Raw genomic sequence first — 19,820 nt, 5'->3', positions numbered from 1 at the left:
TTCACCCATTTGAAATGAAACTTTGTGGGATTATTTATTTGAGAGACCTTCTCTGAGCCTCTGAAATGTGTACCTACTCTTACACTCTGATTTAGCTCCCTGTTTCTTTTCTTAGTTCTTTTATATTTGTGTGTGTGTGTGTGTGTGTGTGCGCTTGTGCATGTTTAAGCTTTTTCTCTTATTAAACTATCATCAGCTTCCTGAGGGCAGGGAAGTTAGCTATTTGATTTGCTAAGGGCTCTCCTTAGAGACAATGGAGATAATGGAAACAAGAGACAAGAAGAAACAATGGAAACAGTGAGATACTTTATTTTCTTGGGCTCCAAGATCACTGCAGACGGTGACTGCAGTCATGATCGAAAGATGCTGTCTCCTTGGAAGAAAAGCTATGACTGACCTAGATAGCATACTGAAAAGCAGAGCCATTGCCTTGCCGACAAAGGTCCATCTAATCAAAGCTATGGTTTTTCCAGTAGTCATGTATAGATTTAAGAGTTGGACCATGAAGAAAGCTGAGTCCTGAAGAAAGCTGAGTCCTGAAGAATTGATGCTTTTGAACTGTGGTGTTGGAGAAGACTCTTGAGAATCCCCTGGACTGCAAGGAGATCCAACCAGTCCATCCTAAAGGAAATCAGTCCTGATTATTCATTGGAAGGACTGATGCTGAAGCTGAAACTCCAATATTTTGGCCACCTGATGCAAAGAACTGACTCATTTGAAAAGACCCTGATGCTGGGAAAGATTGAAGGTGGGAGGAGAAGGGGACATCTCATCCAACCATGAGATGGTTGGATGGTATCACTAACTTGATCGACATGAGTTTGAGCAAGCTCTGGGTGTCAGTGATGGACAGGGAAGCCCGGTGTGCTACAGTCCATGGGGTTGCAAAGAATTGGACATGAATGAGCATGAGCACACACTACAGAAAATCACGTATTACTTATACATAGCAAGGATTGATATTAATATTTGTTAAATGAATGAATGAAAAGTTAGTGGAATTTAAACTTAACCTTAGTATATTTTTTAAAATTTGTAAGTCTGCTGTTGGTTACAGTAAAACTATAGTATAAATCTGTAAGTCATACCAGCAATAACATAAATATTGAACAGTCATTTTATGTTTTTGCCCATTCATTCAAAAAATATTGAGTGCTGTTTTGTGCTAAGCACTTGGATAGGTCCTAAGAAGCAAGGTACTGGAATTTTACTTCCAGAAGGATATTTTAGTAACAACAGTATCTAATTTTGCTTGGCATTGGGTGAGCATTGAGCCAAAGGGGATGAAAAATGTTAACTTTAACCTGATGGGGTGAGGTAGTCTTTCTAAAGCCTCTGAAATCATTCTGGTAGGCCAGAGCTTACTGCTGAAGGGTTGAGTCAACCTTAGCTGAAGAGTTTGTGTCTGAAATCATCTCCTTCTTTGGCTCTCTCTCTCCTGAAGGCTAGGTGGCCCAGACTATTTTCCAAACTAAAATGGTTTGCTCTGAGGTTAAACCATCAGATGGATTTTTTTTAATGCTAAGGTATTGTCTTCTTATTTTTATTTCCTGGTGGGATTTTACTTCATCAGACTTCTGGTCCATGACCTGGATCTCAGACAGGGCACATGGCTTTTCTTAGAGACTCCAAAGGTAGGCTCTTGGGGGACAAAGCAGGGCAGTATAGCAGTATATGCTTTTTTCTCTTGACACAGCTTGGCAACTCAGTTCTCCCTGCTTCAGAATGCCAGGAAGGCAGTCCTCTTAGAAACACACATTATTGTTTTGCCACAAAGGGAATGCAGAATTAATAATGAAGAGGTTTCAGCTTATACCCTGATCCTGTCAAACCATTGAATTTCTCTCAGCCTCATTGTCCTTAATCTTTAGACTGAGTGAATTAGATTTATTTATGAAGAAGACTGAAATCTGAATTTTAAGACTGTGATTCCAACTACCAACATGGCTATTTCTTTTTCACAGTGGTCCGTTATTGCCTCAGATAGATCTTGTCTACTTCATCCTGCTCTGTTTTCTCATGCTTTAAGTTTTTAGGACAGAGATAACAAATAAGTTAGATCTGAAATTCTGTGTTAATCAGTTATTGCCAAAATGGCAGTGTATACCCAACAATCCTAAAACTCAGTGGCAAGAACGGCATGACTTCTTTCTTTTACTTGTCTCCTGTGTTCTGCATCAGGCTGCAGGCCAAGTTCCAGTGCACTTCATGTACATTTGTTATGAGACCCAGGGTAAAGAGGCAGTGACTGCTTAGGGGGTGCTCTTCTCACGGTACAGACCAGAGCACAAGACCAAGCCCAAGCACAGAAGCACACTTAAGACCTCTCTTCACGTTACATCCCATTAGTCACAGCAAGTCCTATGGCCAAGTACAATGTCAGTGAGGCATGGAATTAGACTCTCCCTGCAGAGAAAGGAAAGTGAAAGTGAAGTTGCTCAGTCGTGTCCGACTCTGCAACAGAAGGAAGAGGGATGTGAATGTTTGTGGGATGATAGTCCAAACTACTGGGCTTCCCAGGTGGTGCTAGTGGTAAAGGATCTGCCTGCCAACGCAGGAGACATAAGAGACATGGGTTTGATCCCTGGAGGAGGGCATGGCAACCCACTCCAATATTCTTGCCTGGAGAGGGACAGAGGAGCCTGGCGGGCTACAGTCCATGGGGTCTCAAAGAGTTAGACACTACTGAATGACTGAGTGCACACACACCTAATCCACACTATGGCTCAGTTCAGTTCAGTCACTCAGTCGTGTCTGATTCTTCGTGACCCCATGGACTGCAGCACACCAGGCCTCCCTGTCTAACACCATCTCCCGGAGTTTACTCAAACTCATGTTCTTTGAGTCAGTGATGCCATACAACCATCTCATCCTCTGACATCCCCTTCTCCTCCCGCCTTCAATCTTTCCCAGCATCAGGGTCTTTCAAATGAGCCAGTTCTTCGCATCAGGTGGCCAAAGTATTGGAGTTTCTTCTTCAGCATCAGTCCTTCCAATGAATATTCAGGACTGATTTCCTTTAGGATGGACTGGTTGGATCTCGGCTGGTGGCCACCTAAGAAGAATTCTGAACTGCTGCATGCAAGGACTGAAAAATTGCTGCGGTGATCAATTAGGTGTCATGCATGGACCCACACAGTGGGGAATGGCATCTCCTAATCAGATGATCTTAGTTGATCCCATTAGGCTAATAGTCTTCATCTCAATGGTGCCTAATACTAGAATTTATGCTTTACTTTTCTGTTTCAGTGGTTTTGGTAGCATCTTCCAATTTTCTGTTTCCATTTTGTACCCATTAATATTCCTTTATTATTGTACAAAGATTCTAGTGTTAAATGACCTGATTTTTTTAAAATGTATTTTTCTTTTTTAATTATTTTTTGGCTGTGGTGGGTCTTCATTGCTACACAAGGGCTTTCTCTAGTGCAGCAAGCAGGGAGTTACTCATCATTGTGGTACATGGATTTCGTGTTGCAGTGGCTTCTCTTATTGCAGAGTGCAGGCTCCAGGTGCACGGGCTTCAGTAGTTGCTGAGTGTGGGCTCAGTAGTTGTGGTGTATGGGCTTAGTTGCTCGGCAGCATGTGGAATCTTCCCAGACCAGGGATCAAATGGATGCCCCTTGCATTGCAAGATGGATTCTTAACCACTGGACCACCAAGAAAGCCCTGTAATGACCAAATTTTTTAAGCCCAATTCATTTTGTATTTTGCCTTAAGAATAATAATTTTGCTCTCCACTATTATTCTAGCAGTCTGATCATAAATTACTGTTACAATTTCCCTCATTTCAGTATTTGGCTTGGAAAGAAATATTGACTCCCCAACTGATTGCTTCAAATACCCAGATGGCAGTGAACTTCATATTATAATGAATTGCTAAAGGGCAACAACAACAAATAAAAATTGTTTGATTTTCCTTGTGTTAGCATACATTAGCATCCAGGAGAAAACCTCTTCAGTCATCTTATCTTCACTAGCATTGATCTGTACACTATGTGGTAAAGGGTATTCATTGTTATCGTGTGTAGAGCACTATACAGCTATTTCTGTCCAGAGGGAAGGAAGGAAGAACACACCAAGGAGTAGGTCTTGCCACCCATAAACTTCTAGTCTTTAGCAATCAGAGCAGGCATCCACTTTGAAATGATATAAATGCATTTATTAAGAGGACCATATTTTAAGTTAAAGCTGGACACAGGCTGGGTGGGCATTTGAATTTATTAGGAACATTTTTTTTTTTTCTGGAAGAAGTACATGTGAGGCAGATACAAATGGACTAGAGGCATGGAGAGCAGGTAGAAGGGAAGCTTATTTTCTCAGCACTCTGAGCAGTTGACAGTCAGAGAAGCATGGTGACAGAATAGACCAGTCATGTGTGGAGGATGGAATAAAGATCATCTTGCCAGGACCAGAGAGCAATTGTATGATGTCTATAGAACAATAAGAGAATTGAGTGATGCAGCTGGCCCAATTTACTGAGATTTCTTCTACATTGTCTTGTAGAAATACAGAACCTGAAATGATGCTACTGGCAACAGGGGACCATATTTAGAGTGAATGCAAAAAACACCTACTCAATATCTACTTTGGGCCCCGTTATATTCAAATATATTCCATCTTTTTGTCTTGATTTTCTTGCAACCTTAATAAAAAATTCTGCTAGGATTAAAAATTATTAAATTCTGTAATATGTTTTGAATTAAAAGTGACATTCAGGGTCAGTGGTCCTGGATGCAGCCTCTCACAACTAAATACACTTGATATACAGAAAAATATAAATATGTGTCATGCCAAAAATGAATGTTGATGAACCTACTGTCAGAACATAAAGAGAAATCTATGGAGCAGAACCAAGAATCAACTGATCCTTAGTATTAATACATGTTTTGCCTCTTGAGATGGAGAAAACCTTCCATCCTGGAAAAAATGTGATTTGTCTTTCCTGTTCTGCCTTGTCCCTTGCTCAGAGATATGGGTCAGTGCCAACTAAAAACTGGGATATCATTCCTCTACTGCTATCCTATTTTCTATTCCTCCGAGACACAAATTTCCCATACTGGTGGGGAGCTAGAAGGACACATTATATCTTCAAATCCCAAATAATTATACCATGTACAGGTGAGAATGGAGATAAATTATTCATGCTAGCAATACTGATTATATACATGCATGCATGTGTGTGCTCACGTGCTGCACCAATTCAGATTGTCAACAATTCAGACAGTGAGGGTACGATGAGAATTATCCTCAGTGAAGCAGAGGCCCCAAATCAGTGTAACCAGGCAGTCCTGGCTGGAGGTGGTGGAAACCATTGCAAAGGGATGCTTCTCAATGCAGGGTGTAAGGGATGCTCCCTCCAAAATATTCTTCTAAAGATAAACTTACAGATAGCACAGATAATACGTGGACAAATTTTGTCCTCATTTATGGATTGTAAAGACAAAGAAAATAATTGTAAACAGAAAAAGCAAACTTTCTACAAAAGAACAAAAACTAAACTGGTCTTATTTTTTCTCTGTGACATTAAAAACTACATAACATTGGCCACATAAATGTAGAGGTTCTTTTTTGCTTTTAATTTAGCTCAGTTTTTTGCACAGGTCATTTATTTTCAAGAAGCACAATTCAAAATTCATAGAAGGGTATGGAAAGACTTGTCTCCCTTCCATCTTCTCTGCAAGTGACTCAGTTCTCTTCCCCAGAGGCAAACAGTGTTGTCAGAATGCGTATGTGTAAGCTAGATTGCTTCAGTAGTGTCTAACTCTTGGCAGCTATATGGACTGTAGCCCACCAGGCTCCTCTGTCCATGGGATTCTCCAGGCAAGAAGACTGGAGTGGGTTGTCAGGCCTTCCTGTAGGGGATATTCCCGACCCAGGAATTGAACCATGGGGTCTCCTGCATTGCAGGTGGATTCTTTACCAACTGATCTACCAGGGAACCACTAGTACCATATCAATGCTCTATTCCTCCTATAACAAATAGCCACAAATTCAGTGGCTTAAAGCAACACAATGTATTATCTTACAGTGCTGGTGTTCTGAAGCCCAACATAGGACTTATTGGGCTAAAATTAAGGTGTCAGCAGGCTACTTTCCTCTGGAGGCATTAAGGGAGAATGTTTCCTTACTTACTTAGAGTCTCAGATTATGGTCAAGACCTAACTATGGCAAAAATCCAAAAGTTATCAAAGAAAAGGTTAATAGTTTATACTACTTAGAAATGAAAAGTTTCTTCATAGCACACAATTACCATAAAGAGGGTTAAATAACATGTGATAATTGAAAAGATGCATTTGCAAATAATATCACAGTTAAAGGGTTTATTTCTATAATAAAGAGCTTCTGTGTGTGTGTGTGTGTGTGTGTGTGCTTAGTCGTTCAGTCGTGTCTGACTCTTTGCGACCCCGTGGACTGTAGTCAGCCAAGCTCCTCTGTCCATAGAATTCGCCAGGCAAGAATATTGGAGTGGGTTGCCATCTCCTCCTCCATGAGCTCTTCCTGACCCCAGGATCAAACTCCTGTCTCCTACATTGCAGGTGGATTCTTTACCACTGAGCCACTTGGGAAGCCCAATAAAGAGCTTCTGCAAGTATTTAAGGAAAAGGCATGGACCCTTTTACTAGTTAATGGAAATCTATTTGGAATATGTAAAAAATAACAAATGGATACAATTTTAGTTTTCCCAAATGGCTATCCTATTTCTGTACTTTTTTCTAATTTCTATTGATCTGTCTATTCAGGATTCAATACCACACTATTTTAATTATTATAGCCTTATAATATATTTAGTATCTATTAGAGTAAATCCTCACTTATTACTCTTTCTTCTCAAAATTGTATTTCTTTTATGGCTTATTTTTTCTACTTTGGAAACAACTTGTCTAGTTTAAGAAAGTTCTCTCATAATTTTATTAAAGTTGCATTACCTTTATATTTTATCCTAGAAATAACATGTTTTTATTCTGTTGAGTCATCTTAACCAAGAATATTGTATGTCTTATTTTTTTAGTTCATTTTCATGCTTTTTTTTTCAAAAAAATCAGTCCCTTAGGAGTGTTTTAACATTTTAAGTAGATCTTATATGCTTCTTGTTAGACTTATTTCTCAGATATTTTATCTTATTAGTAGTATTGCAGAATTTTTTCATTAGCTTTCTATTGGTTGCTGTTTTTGTGTATGGAGGCTATTGATAGCTCTGTATTACTTAATTATCTTTAGATATTTTTCCTCACTTTATCCTTCATGAGCAAAGTCTAGTCAGCACATGTCTTCTGTAAAGGGCCAAATAGTAATATTTTATGTTTTGTGCTCTCTGTTGCAGCTGTTCAGCTTTGCTGTGTTAATGTGAAGGAACCATAGACAAAATGTAAATGAGCATGGCTGTATTCCATTCTTAAGGACACTGACATTTGAATTTCATATAACTTTCATATATCACAAAATATTAATTTTTTCAAACACTTAAAAGTATAAAAACCATTCTTAGCTTATGGGTCTTACATAAACATGCATTGACCTAATTTGGCTTATAGACTAGAGTTTCTCCTTATAGATCTAATTAATTCTAATTAAATTAATTAAATTAATCCTTATATTTGTTCAAGTTTCCTTTTTTTTTTTTTTTTTTTGTAACACAAACAGTGCTGCCACGAGTATCTTGTGCAGGACTCCTGGTACATGTATCTGAGTATCTGCATTTAAAATTTTATTAGCCTCTGCCCAGGAATTTGCTCTCCCAAGTAGTATATGAGAATTATGGTATCTTCACATTTATTGCGTTCAGATTTTAGTTTCTGTTAATTGCTGAGGAATGTGAAATGGTATTTCATCTTAATTTATCTGATTTTTAATGATGCTAAAAATTTTGGCCATTTGGTTTTCCTTTTCTACAAGTTGCCTGTTGAAATTCTTTGCCCATGTTTCTGTTGGACTATCTGACTTTTTCTTATTGATTACATAGTAGAGAGAAGATAATTTATGATTTTTTAAACATGTTTTCTCAGCCCATGGTTTGTTATTTATGATTGGTGTCTTTTGTGATACAATTTTTTTCAATTGAATGCAATCCTAAGTGTCAATATTTCCTTTATAAGTTGTGCTTTTCTTTTTTCACATATGGTTATTTTACAAGGAAAACATAATATTTGTATTCTAATTTTTTTTTTTTTACACTTTCAGATAACTACCAAGTTGTCTTCCAGACTGGTTGTACATTTTCTTACGTTAGTGAAGAGATACATGAAGAGGTAGATTCTCAGAAAAAAAACCCAATTAAAGTGGATATTACATGGATTCTTCTGCTGCGCTACTATATTCACCTACAAAGAATTAATAATATGAGCAAATTGCTAGGTAGGCCTTTGAAAGAACATATTCCTTTCCAGTCATTAAGTCATGTTTCTTACTTAGAACTATAAAATATGTTTAACATCTTTCTGAGTGAACTCTCATCAGAAGATGGAAATTTCAGGGGTTCTTTGCCTGATATACAGGGACCTTTGAAAAGAACAGTATTTCAAAGTATTTAAAAACATCCTTAGAAGGAGGCATCCAGAAACTTCCCCCAAGACTACTGAAGAGCTGTGTGACTCAAAACAGTTAAGAATCAGAGTGACCCTAATGTGACAGGTTATAAAATGAACAAGATGAAATCTTTGGCATTAAGGAGAGAAAGAATATCTAGTATTTAAAGAGAAAGACAGGATATTTAACTCTGAAGTTTTGAATTTTGTTTGTTGTTGCTTTTATTTTAAAATCATTGGTGCTCTAAAGAATAGCCAAAAAAACTGTTGTAATCTAAGTCACATTCTCTCCTCTTGTGGTTTTGTGATGATGTGTTTATCTGTGCCCATGAAATTGGTGAGCCAGTGTTGCTTATGAGAGCAAACAACTGGGAAGGACAGCTTGACTAAAGCAGCACCCAGTGATGGGGAAATCAGCAGGGCCAAGAGGCCAAGTCACAGAGCGGCTCAGCCTGGTTATCAGAGTTAGTGATGGGAGAGGCAAGCACTGAGAAAGGTGGTGGGTAAAAGGTGCATCGTGATAGGGCCAGTTCAGTAGCGAAGGAAGTGGATATAATCCAACACAGTGGGCCCCAGTGATGCCCTCCTGTTATTGATTCAGCTCCCCCTGGATTCACCTGCTAGTATCTCCCATGTCAATCATGCACATTTTGCTTCTTTCTTCTCTGGGCTTTCTTAGAAATGACTGAGGCCCAGCATATAGGCAAGATAGCCTGGAAGTACCAGGGACTGCACACATTCAGGAGTAACCTGCAACTGCTGAGGGAGGGAGCTGGTTGATAGATATTCCAGCATGCCAGCCCCCTGATGGAACAGTTTTCCATGCTTTTTCTTAGGAGGCCCTCAGCAGGACTGAGCTCTCCTTGTCCATAGCTGGAGCCCTTTCCTAACTGGTTGTCATTGACTCTTTTCTGTCACACATTTCCCATTCTCTCACTTGAGATCAGTTTTCAAATAAATTACCTGAATCTGAATTTTTGCTTTATGATTTTTTTTTTTGGCTGGGGATAAGACAAATAAGACAGCTAGATTGAATGTTTTGCTTTGATACGCTTGAAACCAAAAGTAGGATCACAGGGGTCTGAGGTGTTCTTTCCTTCCTGTGACCAGAAGCAATTCTGTTAGTGTACAAGCTTGAAAAATGGAGGAAGGTCATGGGCAGCCACTGAGTGAGGTGGGAATGTGCAGGAATGAGATTAGCAAGCAAAGGACAGCAATATTGAGACCATTCTGTTATCTAACATGATTCTATAGTAGTTTTTGTTTTTCCTTTAAGCATCTCTGAAGCCAGGATCTGGGATGTCTTTGCCAGATGACACTCTTCTCACTTCTCTTTTTAACTCTGGATTGATTTTGCGCCAAAAAGAAATGCATTTTTTCCTTAAAAGATTCTTACAGCTATATTCTTCTTCTTGTATTGATGAATTTCCAAAAGAACTATTTCAAGTCATGGAACATCCACCTGTTCTAGAAAAAGTCTTATATGATTCAGCAAGCAAGGTAATGTTTAAAACATTATATAATTATACATTTTTTGGAAGACTTAATCATCCTTTTATTTCAGAAAGAAGCACATTAACCTCCATACTGCACAAAGGTTTTTAGTTTCCTCAGAGGTTTTACCTGAGGAAACTTTTACCACAGAGAAAAACCAACCAGACATGCTGGTTTTCTGTTTTCATATGTTCTGCTTTGCTGCTCTTATAAGCCTTCAAAATGTCCCAGACTTTTCTGTATTCCTACACATCACAACTTCTCTCAGAGTCATTTTGCCAAGAAGTTATACAAATTTCAATATAATACCCTATAAGGAAATTAAACTGAGACTTTCTCAATCTATACCCAATTTCTGTACCTTTGTTTTACATGTGTAATAAAAAGCATTCATTTTTATTGTTAGCAATCATGAGTGTGCTAAGGGTAAATGGCAAGTTTTTAAGTAAATTAAAAGTTTGAAGATTTTGTGGGTGGGGGGAGGGAAAGTGTTATTCAGTTGGATGGACTTCCCCAGAATATGTAATATGGAAACCTTTATTAAGTTATCTATTGAAGAGATGTAAAAGAGGGTCTTGAACAAGCTACTAGGGTCTTGAATAATAGTAATTTTTAAATAAACTACCAAAATGGGTGGATTGGAAGATACTGAAAAAGTATAAAGAGTTTCAGTAAAAATGGAGATTTGTTTCAAATTTGGTATGTTCAACAAACATATGTTGGATACTGACAATCTACCAGACACTCTTAGGTGGTGGAGAAAGCAGGAGTGGATAAAGCATAGTGTCTGGTGTGGTTGTAGAGAAAGATTGGTAGAGTTAGTACAAGAGAAAATGGCAGCACCTCCACAGATGCTCTTTAAGAAAAACATGGCAAGGTTAATAGCAGAAAGAATATGAAAATCAAAATGTTAGTTCTACTGTCAATATAACGTAAGGCTGATTGGCAAAGTATAAGTGAAAGGATGTTATCCGAGAAAGAGATGATGAAACAACTAAGCTTATGATCATGACGAATGGGAATGAAGAGATGGATATAAAAGATGTTGCTTAAGTAAAATTGAAAACAAAACACCTTAGTGACTCTATGGCGATGGCAAAAGAAGAGGGAATGAGAAAAGTTTTATCCCATCATTTGGAACCCCTGTCTGTGATCCCTAGAGCATGATGACACCATTAGCAGATACAGTGGGGGCAGGAGAGTGAGAATGTTTGTGGACAAGGCTTGTATGTTCTGCTTTGAAATTATAGTAGAGAACCCAAGAGAACATAGTGTAAATTTCCAATATGTATTTGTGAAATGAATAAATCAAGTCATTTGCATAGAATTCTTTCAAAACTAGGGGGAAAAAACCCACTGATTTATCTTGACTTTGGATTTCACCATATAGCCCTTTAATTTTTACAATTATACCCATACCAGACACATTCATGTTTCTGTTGTCAACTGTCCCAGAGAAGTGACCTGAAAATGTGTCTTGTTCCCAACGGGAACCTTTGCTCATCCTACTGGAGTATAGTAGCCTTATGTTTAGGGCTTCCCTGATAGCTCAGTTGGTAAAGAATCTGCTTGCAATGCAGGAGACCCCGGTTCAATTCCTGGGTGGGGAAGACTCCCTGGAGGAGGGATAGGCTACCCACTCCAATATTCCTGGGCTTCCTTGTGGCTCAGCTGGTAAAGCATCCGCCTGCAGTGCTGGAGACCTGGGTTCAATCCCTGGGTTGGGAAGATCCCCTGGAGGAGGGAACTGCCACCACCCCAGTGTTCTGACCTGGAGAATTCCGTGGACTGTACATGTCTGACTCTTTGTGACCCCATGGACTATGCAGTCCATGTATAGTCTTTGTCTCTGACTCTTTGTCTTTCACTTTCACCCTTGTGTTTGGGGTAAATAATAAAATTTTAAAAAGATCATTCTTTGGAACAAGAGAGGAGGGTGATTTTAAAAAGGAGTGGAAAGACCCACTAAGGAATATTTATGGATTCAGTTAAGTGAGTCTCAACTGGGGTTATTGCCCCCATGGCAGTGTATTGCAATCCACACAGGAGGATTTTTCAGATTACTTCCTAGATACTGGAAGTATTGGAATGCCCCAAACTCAATGCCCCTATTTCCTGTCTCAGATTCTAAGTCATTTGAGAAATAAAAGAGTAAGACAACTGAGATTAAAAAATACCTTACTTTATGAGTCATGTGTTGATACTGTAGGAAATGGTTTATATTTACAGGTAAATGGTCTCCCTAGTAGTGATTAGCAAAGTTGACAGTTCTACCAGTCCAGGCTGATGGGTTTTGGTGGAGAGTGGGGTCATTACAGGTCTCTTTAAAACCTGTGGGGCCAGAAACCCCTTTAAAATCTGTCGCATGAAGGAGCAGAGGATGTTCACTCCCTGAAAACAATATGCTCGGAAGAAGGGTAGAATTATGCATATCCAAAATTCTTTTTCTCAGATACCGGTCAAGTAACTCTCTCTAGGGAGAGGAGCAGAGAGAAGGTGAAAAGGCCTGGGATGTGTTGTTAATGTCTGGCCCTCCACCTGGCAGGAACCAGTAGAGTAGGATCAGATCATTCCACCTAACACAACTGTCTGAGTCACCCCTCCTAGGACCTGAGACTGCCTTGAGGATTCCTTCCACGTGTCCCAGATACCTCAGGTGTTTTGGAATAGAAGAGAGAGAATGAGAAAGTTGAGAACTATAGTTTCAGTGGATGTAGTCTTGTGAATACTTTATAAGAGTTTGGAAACTAATGTATGTGATTTCTTAAATACTGTTCTGAAAGGAGCTTTGCTGAGCATTGCATTATTAAGGGCAGCCTATCATTACCCAGTTCCTAAGGATGGTGCTCCAAACATACAACCTTGAACACAGTGTAAATACATACAGTATTTCTAATACAGTAATGATGTCAAAGAGTTGTTTCACCGTGTTTGCTCTTTATCTTGATATAATTAGTGGAACACTCCCAGAATAATCAGCCCTGGAGATCACTGTCGCTTGCCTGACAGGTGCAAGCCACCTAATCATGTGTTCGTTTCACTGGGGTAGACAGCTAACGAGCATAAAGCCTTTTGGATTTTTAAAAAAGTAAACTCCAAGCTTGGCTGACTTTTATAATAACATTTCTGAGCCTTTAATCACTCAGGAGGCCATTTCAATCAAGCCCTTCCCATAATTTTGTACTTAAACCTGTTTCTCCCCCACAAAGAAGTAGATACATTTCCAGAACCATCATATATACATGTCATGCTCATCAGCTTTGTGAGTCTGCCTGTCGTCAAGTCTATTGAAGCTTTATGATGGAAAAACAAAGACGCCAAACAAATTACATTAAAAATTCCAGAAAGGACATGATTAAAATGGTGCACAATGCAGAGTTATTCATGTTTAGCCTGTGTGCCCATGACAGACTGTGTAAGGTCAGACATTTGATTAGTGCAGAGTGATTTGATGTTTATAGTACATGACGAGCAAGAGTGCTTCTGGTAGGTCTGTTGTTTCATTCCTTTCAGAGAATAAATCAAACATATTGAAAGTACCTGGTGTATAACCCATTGGCTAGCTTATGTAATTAATCCCATTAGGAATTAGATATTGTGTTTTTTAAAAGAGAAAAGAAAATTAAATGCCTATATTAATATTGATTTCTGTTGCAGTTCATTATTATTACACTATTATGTGAATAAACACTATATCTATGTTGACATAGAAGGTATTTACTTTTTATTTTTCTCCACTTAGCTAGTTATTAAATATGAATTCTTTTCTAAAATAGTTGTCAGAAGCTCTGAAAGGCACTCAAGTATGAAAAAAAAATGAACAATTTTTCCTGAATCAATCATTTACCTGATTTTTTGGTGAACTGCCTGACATAGAGTTAATAATTTTATTTATTGTGCATGTTGGTCATGCTTTTAGTATCCTAGTGCTAATAAATGAGGATTCTGGCTTATCATATCCTTTTATGATAGTCTCTAGACATTTTAAAATAGTTTTCACCTTTAGCATTACCTTTCAGTCAAGACATATTTTTTTCTTTTATCAGTAGACAACCAGAAAGGTCAATGTATTTATTTCTCTTTTTATTTTATTTTGAAGACTTTGCATTGACAGTCTTCAGTTGTATCTTGAATAGGCTCAGAAATGGAAGGCAGAGAGTCCTACAGAAACACCAGGCCTTTCTTTACAGTCACTGACATGTTCCCCTCGGTCACCAGACTGAGACGCCTTTGGAGGTCAAGATTTAGTAGAAGAATTGCTTTCCAGTTACCACACTGTAATCTTGGGAATAATGAGAATTTAATTTTGAAAATAGTTTACACTCCACTGAAGAAAGTCCTTTTTAGAAGTGAGATATTATCATTATTATTATCTTTCTGGCTAGACTCTACTTTTATTAACAGCAATCATGCTTTATGTTTTTTAGCTACCTTAAAGAACTAAGTAAATATTTTATGAAATCACCAATTGCAGTCTATACATTTATGCTTCTTGAAAACTCCTGATTCAGTGACGAAGTTCTATCAAATGAGCAGGGCCCAGATTAAGCAAGACTAAACTTGCAAACCAGCCATATTCATTTAAAGAGGGAATGAAAGTAATGGATTTTGACCTCTTAGAGCAAAAACTGTGTCTAATTTTTCATAAGGTACTGCAAAAAAAAATGCTGTTGGAAAGCAGATAATAAATTGTAACCAAACCCTTAGTATATATATACCAATGAATAAACCAGAAGAAAAGTAGATGTTCTTAGACTCTATGGTGATCTTGAGACTGAAGTGATAGCCCTGATATTTCTCCTCTAGATCATTACTCTTGGATATTCACCAAAGTGGCAGACATTTGTTGAGTCCACTGGGTTTTGAAGTGTATTTTTTTTCCACAGAAGAGTCTTCTCTGTGGTAATTGGGAGGTTTTTAAGACCTACATCCATAAAGCAAGCTGGGATGATTCCCCGAGTTTTCCAGTATAGTCACTATTGAATGAAAATTGAATGAATGTCTTAAATATTGAATACATTCATTGCCAGCAATAAAGTGAATGTTTCTCTTTGTTCCCCAGACAGGAGTAACTGATGCTTCTCTATACTCCGATTTATCATTAAAGACCGTTACCAGCACGCTGTATGGAGACGTGGTGCCACCAGTGGTGGCAACACAAGCTTTAAACAAAGAACTTTGTTTTCAGTGGTACATTCCTCCCCTGGAAAAACCTCCAAAGGAAACAGAACCTATGGTATGTAACATAATTACAAAGCTAAATCTTACATTTGGATGTAAAATTTAACGGAGCCATTATAAGAGTAGAGAATATCCTCTAATCATATAAACAGAAATGTCCAGCAATTTAGAATCTATATTGTCTAGTACAATAACAGTGCAAGTAACTAAGAAATCTTGAGAATGTCTGATTCCTGTTGATCATTTTCTTTTTTCCTGAACTTAAAAAGAGACTTTTCAGTGTATCACCATTATATGCGACATTTAATGTTTTCTTATAGTTATCCTTTATTACATTAAGGAGATTTTTTCATACTTCCACTTTGGTAGAAAGTTTTATCGTGACTATTTTACTGTATCTATTAAGATGACTTTATGACTGATCTCTTTTAATATGGTAGTTGATTTTATATTTTAAATCAACCATGTGCTCCTGAAATTGGCCATGATGTATTAATTTTATTGCATTCAGCTGGCTAATGTTTCCTAATGAATTTTTGCCACTGTTTTCAAGAGAAATGGGGCTTCCCTTGTGGTTCAGCTGGTACAGAATCCACCTGCAATGTGGGAGACCTAGGTTCGATCCCTGGGTTGGGAAGATCCCGTGGAGAAGGGAAAGGCTACCCACTCCAGTATTCTGGCCTGGAGAATTCCATGGACTGTATAGTCCATGGGGTTGCGAAGAGTTGGACACAACTGAGTGACTTTCACTCAAGAGTAATGTTGGGCTATAATTTTTCCTTTTTGTGCTATCTTTGTCAGATATTTTCTGTATGAGGCTTTTGTTAGGCTCATAAAATTCACTGATAAATAAAATCATGGTTTTCTGTTCAATGGTGAAGTTTGTGTAAGTTTGTGATGGTGATATAATTAAGTTGTGTCTAACTCTTGCCATCCCATGGACTGTAGCCCACCAGGCTTCTTTGTTTATGGGGATCCTCCAGTCAAGAGTGCTGGAGTGTGTTGCCATTTCCTTTGCCAGGGGATCTTCCTGACCCAGGGATCGAACCAGAGACTCTTGCATCTCCTGCATGGTAGGTGAATTCTTTACCACTGAACTCGGTTCAGTTCAGTCGTTCAGCTGTGTCCAACTCTTTGCTACCCCATGGACTGCAGCATGCCAAGCTTTCCTGTCCATCACCAACTCCCAGACTTGCTCAAACTCATGTCCATCGAGTTGGTGATGCCGTCCAACCATCTAATCCTCTGTTGTCCCCATCTCCTCCTGGCTTCAATTTTTCCCAGCATCAGAGTCTTTTCCAATGAGTGAGTTCTTTGCTTCAGGTGGTCAAAGTATTGGAGTTTCAGCTTCAGCATTAGTCCTTCCAATGAATATTCAGAACTGACTTCCTTTAGGATTGACCGGTTGGATCTCCTTGCTGTCCAAGGGACTCTCAAGAGTCTTCTCTAACACCATAGTTCAAAAGTGTCAGTTCTTTGGTGCTCAGCTTTCTTTATAGCCAAACTCTTACATCCATACATGACTACTGGAAAAACCATAGTTTTGACTAGATGGACCTTTGTTGGTAAAGTAATGTCTCTGCTTTTTAATATGCTGTCTTGTGGGTCATAGCTTTTCTTCCAAGGAGCAAGTGTCTTTTAATTTCATGGCTGCAGTCACCATCTGATTTTAGAGCCCCCCCAAATAAAGTCTGTCACTGTTTCCATTGTTTCCCCATCTATTTGCCATGAAGTGATGGGGCCGGATGCCATGATCTTAGTTTTTTGAATGTTGAGTTTTAAACCAACTTTTTCACTCTCCTCTTTCACTTTTTTTTTTAATTTTATTTTATTTTTAAACTTTACAATATTGTATTAGTTTTGTCAAACATCAAAATGAATCTGCCACAGGTATACCCGTGCTCCCCATCCTGAACCCTCCTCCCTCTTCCCTCCCCATACCCTCCCTCTGGGTCGTCCCAGTGCACCAGCCCCAAGCATCGAGTATTGTGCATCAAACCTGGACTGGCGACTCGTTATCAAGAGGCTCTTTAGTTCTTCTTCGCTTTCTGCCATAAAGGCAGTGTCATCTGCATATCTGAAGTTATTGATATTTCTCCTGGCAATCTTGATTCCAGCTTTTGCTTCATCCAGCCAGGCATTTCTCATAATGAACTCTGGATATAAGTTAAATAAGCAGGGTGACAATAAACAGACTTGACGTATTCCTTTCCCAATTTGGAACCAGTCTGTTGTTCCATGTCTGACTCTAACTGTTGTTTCTTGACCTGCATACAGATTTCTCAGAAGGCAGGTAAGGTGGTCTCATATTCCCATTTCTTTTTTTTTTTAACCATTTATCATTTATTTATTATTATTATTTTTTACTTTACAATATTGTATTGGTTTTGCCATACATCAACATGAATCTTCCACGGGTGTACACGTGTTCCTCATTCTGAACCCCCCTCCCTCCTCCCTCCCTGTAACATCCCTCTAGGTCATACCAGTGCACCAGCCCCAAGCATCCTGTATCCTGCATCAAACCTGGACTGGTGATTCGTTTCATATATGGTATTTTACATGTTTCAATGCCATTCTCCCAAATCATCCCACCCTCTCCCTCTCCCACAGAGTCCAAAAGACTGTTCTATACATCTGTGTCTCTTTTGCTGTCTCGCATACAGGGTTATCATTACCATCTTTATAAATTCCATATGTATGCATTAGTATACTGTATTGGTGTTTTCCTTTCTGGCTTACTTCACTCTGTATAATAGGCTCCAGTTTCATCTACCTCATTAGAACGGATTCAAATGTATTCTTTTGAATGGCTGAGTAATACTCCATTGTGTATATGTACCACAGCTTTCTTGTCCATTCATCTGCTGATGGACATCTAGGTTGCTTCCATGTCCTGGCTATTATAAACAGTGCTGCGATGAACATTGGGGTACCTGTGTCTCTTTCAATTCTGGTTTCCTCAGTGTGTATGCCCAGCAGTGGGATTGCTGGATCATAAGGCAGTTCTATTTCCAGTTTTTTAAGGAATCTCCACACTGTTCTCCATAGTGGCTGTACTAGTTTGCATTCCCACCAACAGTGTAAGAGGGTTCCCTTTTCTCCACACCCTCTCCAGCATTTATTGCTTGTAGACTTTTGGATTGCAGCCATTCTGACTGGAGTGAAATGGTACCTCATGGTGCTTTTGATTTGCATTTCTCTGATAATGAGTGATGTTGAGCATCTTTTCATGTGTTTGTTAAGCAAGCAACTCCTGCAGCTCAATTCCAGAAAAATAAACAACCCAGTCAAAAAACGAGCCAAAGAACTAAATAGACATCTCTCCCATTTCTTTAAGAATTTTCCACAGTTTGTTGTAATCCACACAATAAAGGGTTGTAAGTTTGTAGTAACCCTTTTTCTCAGATACTTGCTAAGAGTTTATGAAAGTAAAGCATTTATGTTTTTGTTGTGAGGCAATTTAAGACTAGTGATATAATTCTCCATAGTTAGAGGCAGTCTTTAAGCAATAGTACTAACAACGTGCTGGTTTTCAGAGCTGGTATCAGTTCTGGTTGGGCTAATATCTGTTCTAATGGTAAGTGCATGTGTCAAAACAAGTTTTAAGTATTTTAACTGTCACCCCTGTGACATTAGGGTTTTCTATTTCTTCTTGAGTCAGTTTTGTCTAAAGTTTCTTTTTCTAGGAAATTTTCCATTTTATTTAAAATTTGTCTCATCTTTTTGGATAAGGCAATGGCTACCCACTCCAGTATTTGTGCCTGGAGAATCCTATGGACAGAGGAGTCTGGTGGGCTACCGTCCATGGAGTTGCAAAGAGTCAGACACGACTGAGTGACTAAGCACTCGTGCTTATCTTTTTAACCAATCTGTGTATTTGTAGCTGAAGTGCCCCTTTTGAAACTTTATATTGCTTATCGGTGCATTTTTTCTTGGTTATTGTCACCAGAGATTTCTCATTAATCAATTTTATTTCATTAATCCTACATATCTTTCTTCTACTGTTTTTTTTTTTTTAATGTGTGTATGTGTTTTCTTTTCCTAACTGACTTCTTGAGATAGATGTTTAGCTCAATATTTAGTCCTTTCTTTCTTAATCTATGCATTTAAGGCTATCAGTTTCTCTCTAAATTTTGTTTTGGCTTCATCCTACAAATTTTTATTATAGTATTGTCATCATCTTTCAGTAAAAAAATAACTTGTTAAACTTCCAATATGATTTCTTCTTTGACTTACAAGTCATTTCAACATGTTTCTGAAATTACAACCTATATGAAGTTTTTCTAGTTATCTTTTGTTATTTATTCCTAGATTATTTTGTTCTGTGTCAATAAAAAATATTCTATATGATTGACATTTGTTGAAACTTGTTTTTTCACCAGGAAATGTTTATTGTGTAAATATTCCATTGCTCTGAAAAAGAATGTGCTCTCCTCAGTTGTTGAGGCAGTGTTGATATATGTGCAATAGGTCAGTTTGTGTAGTCTTATTCAGGTACTCTGTATCCTTACTGACTTTTCTATTTTTGTTTGGCTTCTTATTTTTTTAAATCAAGAACTGTTGACCCTTGAACAACATAGGAGTCAGGGTGCTGGCCTTCCACACAGATGAAAAATCTAT

The 19,820-nt window shown here is 38.3% G+C and overlaps 1 protein-coding gene across 12 annotated transcripts in view; it reads left to right on the top strand.

The window, feature by feature from the left end:
* The window catches only part of CFAP54 (cilia and flagella associated protein 54), a 313,162-nt gene that overhangs the window by 240,064 nt on the left and 53,278 nt on the right, over positions 1-19,820 (top strand). For 10 of the 12 annotated variants that reach the window (XM_044941473.2, XM_044941468.2, XM_044941474.2 and 7 more), the window contains 3 exons: positions 8,179-8,352; positions 9,799-10,022; positions 15,079-15,252. In XM_044941473.2, the coding sequence (XP_044797408.2) occupies positions 8,179-8,352; positions 9,799-10,022; positions 15,079-15,252 (572 nt within the window). Of the gene's footprint in view, positions 1-8,178; positions 8,353-9,798; positions 10,023-15,078; positions 15,253-19,820 lie in introns of those variants that run through there. The other 2 variants (XM_044941470.2, XR_006550484.2) reach the window with 2 other exon arrangements.

This window comes from Bubalus bubalis, chromosome 4 (genome assembly GCF_019923935.1).
Source record: "Bubalus bubalis isolate 160015118507 breed Murrah chromosome 4, NDDB_SH_1, whole genome shotgun sequence".
In the NCBI taxonomy this organism is placed as follows: Eukaryota; Metazoa; Chordata; class Mammalia; order Artiodactyla; family Bovidae; genus Bubalus; species Bubalus bubalis.
Note: the sequence above shows the minus strand (reverse complement) of the source record. Positions and strands in the feature narration are given on the sequence as shown.